Source organism: Anas platyrhynchos, chromosome 22 (genome assembly GCF_047663525.1).
Source record: "Anas platyrhynchos isolate ZD024472 breed Pekin duck chromosome 22, IASCAAS_PekinDuck_T2T, whole genome shotgun sequence".
Lineage (NCBI taxonomy): Eukaryota > Metazoa > Chordata > Aves > Anseriformes > Anatidae > Anas > Anas platyrhynchos.
The window spans coordinates 6786294-6798378 of NC_092608.1; the positions used below are offsets into that span (position 1 = coordinate 6786294).

Below are 12085 nucleotides of genomic sequence, written 5' to 3' on the forward strand. Positions count from 1 at the left end.
TTACTTTGCTGTCTGGACTGTTGACAAAAGGCATTGAAATTACTTCAGGAGAATCAAATTAATCTCTTTGCTTTCATGTGATGACTTGGTAGCCTCTAGGTTTCTTTGCTAGGTCATGGGCTGACCTGGCTTAGCGCTGTAAGTAGAGATTGCTTACCACTCAGTCAATTCATTGCCTATACTTTTTGTTGACTGTTTTCTACTGTATTTAAAATATCCCCTGCCCAAAACCAAACAACCAAACCAAACAAAAAAACAGTTGTATAAACTTTTGGCTAAATCTGAAAAGAAGCAAGTATTTCTATGATCAATAGAAGGGGTCTACTTCTGAATTCTTAACTACGGAATTATGTTGTAATTGTCTCATTTGATGTTTAGATGGGTAAAACTTGAATGTTTTTAGTCAACTGAATGACATTGAGCAAAGAACTTCTACTGTTTTGTTTTGTTTTTCAAAAGTAGTCCCAATACTGTTGATCTTAATGTATCTGAGGAAGTGTTTTCATTTTCTGAGCTCTTTATTTTTTGCTCTGTCATTTCTGGAGGGGTACAACAATATCTCCCAGATAGTTGCTTCTGATTTGTTGTGATTTTTCAAGCCTTGAGGGGTACTCAGTTCCTAGTTTTTACAATAACAGTACCAGTCAGAGTAAATGCAAACTCTGCAAGCTGACCCGTATCATTCTGCCAAAGTGTAATCTCTCCTGCTGTGATTTTTGCAGTAAATGAGTAGAACTTATTAATGCCATTTTTTCTACATTGGAGCTCAAGTTCACAATTTGTTGCATTTTAGGTAGCAAAATGGCAATGTAGTTATCCCTCAGTAGCTGTACTACATATTTGAGATAGGAAAAATATAGCTGTCCAGTACAGCTTTACAAGCTCTGAGAGCAACACTCTTTATTCAGATCTTGCTTTTAATTAAAGCAGCAAGAAAGACTTGCCTCTTTTCAAGAGGTCTCTGTTTTGTTCTAGAACACACTTCTGCAGCAGCTGGGAGTTGCCCCTTTCTCTGAAGGACCATGGCCTCTCTACATCCACCCTCAAAGTTTGTCGGTGCTCTCACGACTTCTCCTCATTTGGCAGCATAAAGCCAGTGCCCAGGGAGATCCTGATGTCCCAGAGTGCCTTAAAGTTTGGGAAAGGTGAGATAATTTTGTGTTAAGTTGAAAGTCAGTCAGTCATCTCTTATCTCTCTGATTTTTTATTAAGTGAAAATTCCTTGGCACCAGAGTAACAAACACACATGCGTGTGGTGTCTGAGCACTGGTGGGTATGTGATGCTTGGAGGAGCAGAATGTCAGTCTTCTGTGTGGCTGGAGCTATTCACCTAAAATGCAAGAAATGAATGAAATCAGTCATCAGAATGAGGATCTAGGTGGATGGAGGCTGAATAACCTACAGTAATGCTGTTTTTAAAAAAGGAAAAACAAATGTCTTATTTCAGGAGACTTTTAGTAGGTCACTTCTCATTTAGCTGACTCAAAGCCATAGTGGACTGCCTTTCCTGTGGACACGAGTTTGCATCTCTATCTCCTTTTTAAATGACTGTTCATATTTTCCATCAAATGTATTTTGCCTCTAATTGAATTTATGCAGGTATTAGAATTTGCATAGTCTCATTCCTGTACATAATGTGCTCTCCTGTGTTGTGCCAGGGGAGGTTTAGATTAGATGTCAGGAAGAATTTCTTCACAGAAAGGGTGATGAGGCATTGGAACAGGCTGCCCACGGAAGTGGTGGAGTCGCCATCCCTGGAGGTATTTAAGAGCTCTGTGCATGTGGAGCTTAGGGATGTGGTTCAGTGGTAGATGTGGTAGTGTTGGGTGATGGTTGGACTTGATGATCTTTTGGGTCTGCTGCATCTTAACTGATTGTATGACTCTAAGTAGAAAAGTCATTTATAAACTTTCTCGTTTTCAGGTTTGTGGGCACACTGAAGCAAAATGCCTTGCAGGGGACTCTTCCCAACGATACAGAAGATCTGAATGTTGAACATCTCCAGCTGCTGCTGCTTATTTTTCACAATTTTTCCGAGAGGGGCCGCAGATCTATCATGATGCTCTGTATCCAGACAATTGTGGAGCTAACAGCGAACATGGATACCCAGCAAACTTCTGTGCCACTTATTGTGGCTCGTCTATTCTTGGTGTTCGACTACTTGCTCCATCAATATTCCAAGGCCCCCGTTTACTTATTTGAACAGGTACAATTTTGAGATCATGTTCTGAATATGCAGCTGGTCACTAAGCAAAAATCTGTAGCAGGCAATCATTTGGTGTCCTCACAGCCTTTGTGAGTAACTTAGTTTTGGTTCTGTTACCAGCCTTTTATGTTATAACAAATGATTAACTACAGTTGCTGATTCCTAGTGGCAGGTTCAGTTAGAGTGTAGATTTCTCATGTAACTGCTGTTCAAAGAAATCCTAAGGACAGGATGAAAGCCCTGCCTTATCTTTCAAAATCATGAGTATTTTGGGTATAAGCACCATTTCAAATACCTTGAACACATCGTTCGTGCTTTAGCTTGTCACTGTTTTTTGGCATTGTTCTCATTAATGAGATGCTAGTGTTTTGTGTGTGTTTTTTTCAGCTGTTGGAAGCTTGACCACTGATTTAAGCTGCTCATTCTGGAATAAAAGTCATTAGATAGGGTCCAGGGCTTCCCTCAGAAGCTGAGAATGATTGTGTTTTAGCATTGGGGCTGTTTGTATTTTGTTTCTTCTTTTGTTACTGTTGGGGTCTCCTTGCTTAATTATGAAGTTGCAATGTGTTTTTTTTTCTTTTTTACTTAGGTGCAATATAATTTGCTGACTCCACCCATTGGCTGGGTGAATGGGTCCCAGGACAACAGCAGACGAACTTCTGTCCCACTCTATCATGGTTTTAAGGAGGTGGAAGAAAACTGGTCTAAACACTGTTCATCAGGTAAGAAGGAAAATGAAAGGAATTTTTTATTCTAAGATTTGCTTTTACAAATAAAAGAGCCTTTCCTACATCCTGGCCTGGGTACCTTTTCCTGCTTTTGATGGGCATAGTTAAAACAGATTAAGAAAAGCATATAATTATACTTCAACGGTTTTATTAAAGAAAATTATTATTGTCTCTAGGAATATGTTACAAAGTGATTCAAAATAAAGATGATAATACAGTACTGTCAAACTAAAACTCTCACTGTAAATTTTCTGTACTCTCCTTCCAGACGCAGTTCCACAGCCCAGATTCTACTGCATCCTATCTTTAGAAGCTTCTGAAGATGACCTGAACCGTCTAGATAGCATGGTATGTGGGATTTCTGTAAGCCTTCAGAGGGCAGTGTTGATTTGACAAGTGCCAGGGAAAAGAGACGAGAAGGAAAAACCTGATGAAGCAGCTAGAGCAGAATTTTTTCTCCAAATGGAGAAACATCTGAGAGAAAGATTATTAGAGTTGCTTTGCTTTCCTATCAGTTTGTTCCAAGGTAGATTTTCCTAGGTTTTGTTTCCTCAATAAGTTTGTTGTCATCGAAGGCTTGCATAATGCATGCTGCATTGGAACCAGTGCGTTGATACCCTGACTGGGAAGAGAAGTACCTGACAGTACCTGACCTGTTAACTTCCTGAAGTTACATTTTGCATAGTTCTGGTCTGTGTGTATTCTGAATTCTTAGAGAAAATCTTGACTCTATATAAATGCAGATGCAAGCAATGATCCTGACTTGTCATCCTGTGCAGGTTTGTGAGGTCCTTTTCTCTAGGACTATGAAGTACGATGAGCTTTACACAGCCCTGACTTCACTACTTGCAGCTGGGTCACAGTTTGATACACTCAGGAGGAAGGAGAACAAAAATGTCACTGCACTGGTAAGACTGTATGCATTGCTGTAATGGTGCCTATATTGAGGAATAACAGGTTTTTAGATTTGCTGTTTAAAACAGGTATTCTTGATAGTGGTTGAAGTAATTGAGAGCTTGAAAATCCCATGTGTAATGGTAGTATCTTAAGTGGTGGTACATCTCTCATGGGGTTTTAGTTCACGACATATTTAAGATTTACTGTTCCTCCCTGGTAACTCCAGGAGGTCTGGCTAGAATATGATGAGACAGAAAATTTTTATGTAATCTTTTTCTATTCTTACTCCTCTTTGTTGCATACTTCACTGCAAAATATGGAACGGTGTGTGGATTTGATTTGGCACATCTACAGGAGTCTAGAGTCCCTGATGGGATAATTTCAGTATAATGATTGAAACTGCGATCTTCCATTACTAATTAGTCCAATGGTACTTTTGTTTAGGAAGCCTGTGCACTTCAGTACTACTTCTTGATACTGTGGCGAATTCTAGGGATTTTGCCTCCATCCAAAAACTACATGAATCAGTTGGCTACAAACACACCAGAAATGAGTGAATGTGATATTTTACACACGTTGCGCTGGTCTTCTCGTCTTCGAATCCCATCCTATGTCACATGGATCAAGGTACGGCCTCATCATTGTTGCGGTGCTTTATAATGTTGATAGTAAGAATGTCAGTCTCTTGTTCTTCCATGCTTACTACATGTGGGCTTTGTTGTGCAGGCATGGTGGTGAGAAATTGGAACTTCTGTCTGCATTTTCTGTAGTATTCTAGCCTAGTAGATGGCAGAGTGTGTTGATTACAGAGCACTTCTAAAGTGTGATAAGTCTTTTTTTTTTGGCATCTATAGGATCACCTTATCAAGCAGGGCATGAAAGCTGACCATGCTGCTTCTCTCATTGAATTGGCCTCCAGCAAGTGCAGCTCAGTGAAATATGATGTAGAAATAGCAGAAGAATACTTTGCTCGTCAGGTAAGCTGGTGCGAATGCAAATGTGGACGTGGAACATCTACTTTCATGGAATGATTTGCACTTACAATTCCATTGCTTTGTATTTTAAGATATCTTCTTTCTGTGGCATTGACTGCACAACTATTCTCCAACTGCATGAAGTTCCCAGTTTACAGTCCATTTACACCCTTGATGCTGCGATTTCCAAGATCCAGGTTTCTCTAGATGAGCACTTTTCCAAGCTAGCTGCAGAAACTGATCCGCAGAAGTCCTCAGAGATAACCAAGAACCTCCTGCCTGCTACGCTACAGCTTATTGACACTTATGCTACATTTACAAGGTACAACCTTAGCATCTCCAACAGAAATACAAGTTTCTTATGTGCATGGGGCTTTTCATTTTATTTGTTGTTTTTGTAGAGAGGTGGTTTGTTTAATTGTCTGGCCTAATTAATCTAACTTAAGTCCTTTAGAGTGTCCATTGTTTTTAAAAGGAGAAAAAGAGAAGCTTCACAAGCTATAACATGGAGTTTCTTATTTCTAAGTAGACTTCTTGTCTGATCACCCAAAACTTTCTTGCAAGTTTGCAAAAACAGTTTTTCTCTGAAGATGAAACCTCTTCTTACCACTTTCTAGGATAGTGCTGCTTAAGGTTATTTCACTGACATACTATTGAGACTGTCAGAGAGACCATCGTGTGTGTGTGTGTCTGTGTGTTAATTCTTAGATTAGGAGTTTGAAGTCTTCTAAACTCTCATTAGCCCCTATGTAGAAGAAAGCAAAAGTAAATCAGCTTTTTTCTTTTGAGCAGATACTTTTCCTGGTAAGCAGCTTAGAGGAGATAAAAGCCCAAAACACTTAGTGGTATCTCATGAAGTATGGGGTAGAACTTCAGAAGTTTGCTTTATGTGTCACCGTATTGACACGTTTAGTTAAGAAATACAGAACTGCTTCCTGAAATGAATCTTTTCCCTCATGAATGCAGATCTTACTTGCTACGTAGCCTCTCTGAAGAAGGCTCCAGTGAGAACAAACCTTCTGAAGAGAAGCTACGAGGTTATGCTGCTGTCCTGGCCATTGCATCCAGCCGTTCCAAGTCTAATACCCTAGGTGAGTGTCCTGGATAGTTCAAATTTCCTTCTGTGTGTGTGGGTGAAGCTCTCTACAATGCTGCCAACATTCAGTTTCAGAGCTGTATGCTGGCTAATGCATTCTTTTTCCTTCACCACCTTGTTCAGATAGCGTATTAACCTGTCAGCAGCCGACTGGGAAGTCTTTTCTTTTTAGTGTTGTAAAAGCTGAAAAAGAGGGGCAAGCCTTGAAAAGTAATATGTGGGCTTCTCTGGCTTGTTAAAATGTTTTTTATACCATGTTGATACCATGATTTTTTTAACCATGTTGGCGCTCCAGTGGAATGGCATGGCATACTGTGAAATGCTGGTATTTTGAAGACTGCTGTGAATTCGTATTTTTGCTATGTTTCCTGTTGTTTTAATAAGGTGAAAGTAACTGGAAAGCTGATGCAAACTTCAGGGATAATTTTAGCTTGTAGAAAAGCATGAAAGTAGCCCTCAGTGGAGTTACAGCTCAAACTTAGCTAGAATTGTGTCTTACTTAAATCATGATCTAGTTTTAAACAGTGATGTAAAATCATTCTCTTTCTTCAGTAGGACCCGTGACTCACTGGCTTACGATTCTGTATTGATTGCAGGTCCAACGCTTGTTCAGAATTTGCCATCAGCTGTGCAGACTTTATGTGAAACATGGAACAACATTCATACCAATGAGTTTCCAAACATTGGCTCATGGGTGAGTCCAGCCTTGTGGATTGATCTGACATAATCTCAACTATGTAAATTGCAGGGAATGATGGGTAGTTTGTCTTTCTGCTAAACAATTCTGATGTTTTTGTGTATGTATCTGTCTCAATCCTTAGCGCAATGCCTTTGCGAACGACACAATCCCTGCAGAAAGCTACATCAGTGCAGTTCAGGCTGCCCACCTTGGTACTCTCTGCAGCCAAAGTCTACCTCTTGCAGCTTCCCTAAAACACACCCTTCTCTCTCTGGTCAGACTTACTGGGGATCTCATTGTGTAAGTGATGTTTTTCATATTACGTTCTTGCTGTATAGGTCTGTCTACTGCTCTGAATGTTTGTCTTCATCAGACTGGTTGGAACACTTACTGAATTGGATATGTATTTTGAACTAAGCCTTAAGTGTACAATCTAAATGAATGAAAAATAGCCTTTCTCTCTTGATGGGATATCCCTAAAACATAGGCTCTCTGATAGAAACATTTAGCCCTTCTGTTGAAGGAGAACTTGAAGAAACTGGGGTATAAGTTGAGGCAATATGGATCTAATTTGATTGTGTGTTGTCATTCAGTTGTGCAAACTTTTCAAAGCATAAGAAGGAAGTGAAGTGAAAGAATTATTTTTTTCATAGGGATTTAACACAAAGATGGTCTCAAACAAAGTAGTTGTCAACACTGCAGACAGATCCAAAAGCCCTAATAAGTGATAATGTGACTGTCTAGAAGAGTGCTGTAGTTGTATGTGTATGTGCAAAAATAACGTGTAGGTTTTTCCAAATGAGAACCATATTTCAGAGGGGAAAATAGCTGTACCCACTGTATTTATCCCTGCTTTCTGAAAAGAATTTTTGTCACATACTTCCATCCAGACTTACAGTTTACTGGTGTGACTTAAGATTTACGCAGTAAAGATGTTTCTATATTTTACCATATAGATAATTAAATTGTTTTCTTTTCAAGCTGGTCAGATGATTTGAACCCACCACAAGTGATTCATTCCCTGTTGCCCCTCCTTTTGGAGGCCAGCACAGAGAGTGTGGCAGAAATAAGCAGCAACTCTCTAGAAAGGATCTTGGGTCCTGCAGAATCAGATGAATTCCTGGCACGTGTTTATGAGAAATTGATCACAGGATGCTATAACATACTGGCGCATCACTCTGATCCAAACAGGTAATGGACTGTGCGGCTTGTTGTTGTTTCCTGAGCAGCGCAACAGAAATGCAAAAAAATCAGCTTTGTTTTTTTTATCTGTTGAAGACTATGATACTTGTTGACTGAAAATGTAAGACACTTCATTCACTTCACCAGAATTTTCAGTGTTGCGGTTTAGGCAGCATGGATTTTAATCACCTCTTCTAACTCTGGATAGATCATATATATATGAATAACTTTTTTACTTAAGCAAATAGAAAATTATGTAAACACAAGCACAAAGTCAGACGTGCTGTGACCTATCTTGCTTTATATTCCTTTGCCTCTATTCTTTTTGTTTATATGGCTAATCCCTGCTTTATCATAGTGAACTAGCCTGATTATGCTTCCTACCCCTTACTTGCTGTGTGTATAGAGAATAAGCTTGATGTGAAAATGTTGATTCTACCCGTCTGAAACATAAAACTATTAGATGTGATGATACTGCATCTTTCTAACACTCATTCTCTCCGGATGGAAGGTATTCAGAAGATCTACTGTGCCTTCTGGTAGAGGATGTAAAAGTAATTGGATTTTACTTGCAATATGTGTTGTGGAGTGGGGAAGAGCACAGTAGAGAACAGGTGCAGTGACGCTAAGAGACAAAATATGAAAAGAGCAGCAATTTAGAGGCATTCGTACTGTGAGGTGTTTGAAAGGGCTATATTATTCTAGGTTTCTAACTGCAACTTGCCTACAGTGTGTGCCACGTTTTTTCTGATAGTTTGTTAGATTTGTTGGACTTAATGCGATGTTTGTTAATCAATCGTTTTTCTCCTATCTCTTGGAAGGAGAACTTCTTTTAGCTAGTGGAAGGTTTGTAAGAATTGTTTTAGCAAAATTGATCACGTATTGTCTCAGAATTATTGAAATTGTGCTTATTTCACCATGTCTTTTGATCTTCAGTGGCCTGGATGAGTCCATCTTGGAGGAATGCTTGCAGCATCTGGAGAAACAGCTGGAGAGCAGCCAAGCCCGAAAAGCCATGGAGGAATTCTTTTCAGAAAGGTAAAATTATCTTGAAAGTTATAGGACAAGCACTTTCTCTTCCCTTTTCTCTTAGCTTGTCACCATTGACTCGTTAGGGATATTAATACCTTTGTACAGCACAATGCAGACTGTATAGGGATAGCATATCCTTCAAGCAATGCAGGAATTTGAAAAGACTTTCTGTGTGGGAGAGCACCTAGATCTTTGTTATTCCAAGTAAAATATTCAGCAAATCCTTGTAGTGATAAGCAATGGGGGATCTTGTGAGAGGAAAGGCATTGGAAGGAGATTTTTGACAAATCATGAATCATAGAATGGCCTGGGTTGGCAGGGACCTCAAAGATCATCTAGTTCCAATTCCCCTGCCACAGGCAGGGATGCCACTCACTAGATCTGGTTGCTCAGGGCCTCATCTAGCCTGCTCTTGAACACCTCCAGGGATGGGGCATCCACAACCACTCTGGGCAACCTGTTACAGTGCCTCACCACTCTCTGAGTGAAAAATTTCCTCTCCTCCTAACCTCTGATCTAAATCTCCTCTTTTTTAGTTTAAAACCATTCCTCCTCATCTTGTCAATATCTGATTGAACTAAGAGTTGCTCTCCATCTTTTTTATACGCCTCCTTCAAGTACTGAAAAGTTGTCATGAGGAGCCTCCTCTTCTGTAGGCTGAACAGCCCCAGCTTTCTCTGCCTGTCTTCGTAGGAGAGGTGCTCCAGCCCCTTGATCATCTTTGTGGCCATCATCTGGACCCGCTCTAAGAGCTCCACATCCTTCTTGTGGAGCCTTCTTGGCTCCAGACCTGGACACAGTACTCCAACTGGGGCCTCACAAGGGCAGAGTAGAGGGGCCCTCCCTTGACCTGCTGGCCACTCCTCTTTTAATTGCAGTCCAGGATGCAGTTGGCCTGTAAGATGGTACAGTTCAACTTGCAAAATCCCAGGTTTTCTCAGGCATTGGCCTGGCTTAGAATTACGAAGGGTAATTATGATGGAAACAGCAACAAAGCAATTTCTGTGGCTTGGCTGCTGAGCAGTGTTAGTACAGACAGTTACCAATCTTAAATGTGAGGACAGATATAATGAAATTGAAGTGGGAAAAAAATGGAATGGGTGCTCTTTTACAAAGCTGACTTATTTTCTCCTTCGTCATACAGTGGAGAATTGGTCCAGATCATGATGGCAACAGCCAATGAAAACCTCTCAGCAAAGTTTTGCAACAGGGTACTGAAATTCTTCACCAAACTCTTCCAGCTAAGTAAGTGATTGTGTTGAGTTTCCCTGTAATTCTTCACCAAACTCTTCCAGCTAAGTAAGTGATTGTGTTGAGTTTCCCTGTTATGCCTTTGTCCACTTACTACTGTTCTTGTATTAGAGAGACCGCAATAGGAAAATGCTTGAAAGAAAAGCTGTAAAAGGAAGTGGAATGACATCTTCATGCATAATAGTTTCGTATGATTTCTGTATGTTGCTCATTCTTTTCTCACTTCCTCTCTTAAGCTGCACATGTTTATTTGGCCATTTTTTCTTTCAATATTGGTAACAGCTAACTTTAGCGTTAGAGAGAGATTTAAGTCTGAGGAGAAGGTGATAGGTGAGCATTTTGTGCTCGTGTTCCTATAATGCCTGTCAGGAAATAAGTACTGCATCCTGAAGAAGTGATATTTGCTTGTTATAGCTGATTACCTTTCATAAGTAGGAGAGAAGACAGCTGCTTTGCAATTGGGTCCCGGTTCCAAGGAAATGTTTTATGTGACTGGGATCAGTTAAAAAGAGAAAGCCATCTTCAAACATGTTGTTCGTCACTCACTAGTAATTTTCTCCATCAGCTGAGAAGAGTCCTAACCCCAGCCTGTTGCGACTTTGTGGCTCTTTGGCTCAGCTGGCTTGTGTGGAGCCTGTGCGTCTTCAGGCCTGGTTAACCAGGATGACCATGTCCCCACCCAAAGATTCAGATCAACTGGACATTGTTCAAGAGAACAGGCAACTGCTGCAACTCTTGACAACTTACATCGTTAGGGAAAACAGGTGAAGTACACCCTTGTCATTGCTTTTGTGCACTGTTCCTTTGTTTTACTCTCTAGATGTGCAAATTAATTGAGTTGCTGATGGCTTCCTGTTGTCAGCTTTCAAATAAAATGGTGGAGGAATGGCTGTTTCCCATGAAGGGATTGCTGAGTCAATGCTCTTGCAATGTAGGCCTTAGCTGTACTTTCAGTGGGTGATATGCAGCATCTGAAACTTTCTTCTTTTTGATTAGCCAAGTTGGAGAAGGCGTGTGCACTGTTCTGCTGAGTACTCTCATACCAATGGCAACGGAAATGTTGGCCAATGGTGATGGCACAGGCTTCCCTGAACTGATGGTTGTGATGGCAACTTTGGCCAGTGCAGGACAAGGCGCGGGACACCTCCAGCTTCATGGTGCTGCTGTTGATTGGCTAGGCAGATGGTAAGAACAAACGGTATACTGTTGTTCATTCAGTTGCATCAATTAAAAATGACTGGTGGACAGAAGTGCATGTTTACTGATACATGCTTATTTTGTAAGTTATTATTTGTTATTTGGAGGAATACAGAGTGTCTGAGATGGTGGGTGGGACATGAACTAGCCTAAGAACAACCATGTGATTTCTTTGTCTTTTCCACTCCTGATGGTTTAAGTAATTACTGCATTGATACATTTCCTGTCGCTGATCTAGAGCAAGCTAAATGGTAGGAGCTGTTAGTGGGAACTGAGTTTATACTTCCCAAAGACAGTAGCAATGATCTTCTCTGCTGTCTTGTGTTACAGCAAGAAATACCTGTCTCAAAAGAATGTGGTAGAAAAAATGAATGCCAACGTCATGCAGGGGAAGGTAAGACACATGGCTGTTGTTTAATTAGCAGGAATAAATCTTAGGCAGCAGCTGTATCAGCTGTCTGGTTTTGATTGCAGTGAGAATTTGAAAATAAAATGGTCAGGAATGTGTGTGTTATGTTTTCCTGCCTTATAGCAGCTATAATGGGATATAAGCGTTGCCTCTCATTTTCATGTCTCTACTTTATAGCATGTAACTATCCTGGAGTGTACATGCCATATCGTTTCTTACCTGGCTGATGTCACTAATGCACTGAGCCAGACCAGTGGCCAAGGACCAAGTCATCTTTCTGTTGATGGTGAAGAACGGGCAATTGAGGTGGATTCAGACTGGGTAGAAGAGTTGGCAGTGGAGGAGGAGGACTCTCAAGCCGAAGATTCGGTAGGTGGTAGTCAACAGTTAATACTGCAAATGAGATGAACATTTATGTTGCATATTTCAGATCA

At 40.4% G+C, this 12085-nt stretch overlaps 1 protein-coding gene across 5 annotated transcripts in view; it reads left to right on the forward strand.

The window, feature by feature from the left end:
* Nucleotides 1-12085, forward strand: part of UBR4 (ubiquitin protein ligase E3 component n-recognin 4) — a 77682-nt gene that overhangs the window by 11915 nt on the left and 53682 nt on the right. For all 5 annotated transcript variants that reach the window (XM_072026889.1, XM_072026890.1, XM_072026891.1 and 2 more), the window contains exons 18-35: nt 976-1145; nt 1924-2206; nt 2796-2928; nt 3203-3282; nt 3714-3842; nt 4276-4458; nt 4686-4808; nt 4898-5127; nt 5772-5896; nt 6498-6595; nt 6723-6880; nt 7562-7771; nt 8699-8800; nt 9939-10039; nt 10611-10809; nt 11042-11230; nt 11573-11636; nt 11829-12020. In XM_072026889.1, coding sequence (XP_071882990.1) covers nt 976-1145; nt 1924-2206; nt 2796-2928; nt 3203-3282; nt 3714-3842; nt 4276-4458; nt 4686-4808; nt 4898-5127; nt 5772-5896; nt 6498-6595; nt 6723-6880; nt 7562-7771; nt 8699-8800; nt 9939-10039; nt 10611-10809; nt 11042-11230; nt 11573-11636; nt 11829-12020 — 2769 coding nt within the window. The remainder of the gene's footprint in view (nt 1-975; nt 1146-1923; nt 2207-2795; nt 2929-3202; nt 3283-3713; nt 3843-4275; nt 4459-4685; nt 4809-4897; nt 5128-5771; nt 5897-6497; nt 6596-6722; nt 6881-7561; nt 7772-8698; nt 8801-9938; nt 10040-10610; nt 10810-11041; nt 11231-11572; nt 11637-11828; nt 12021-12085) is intronic.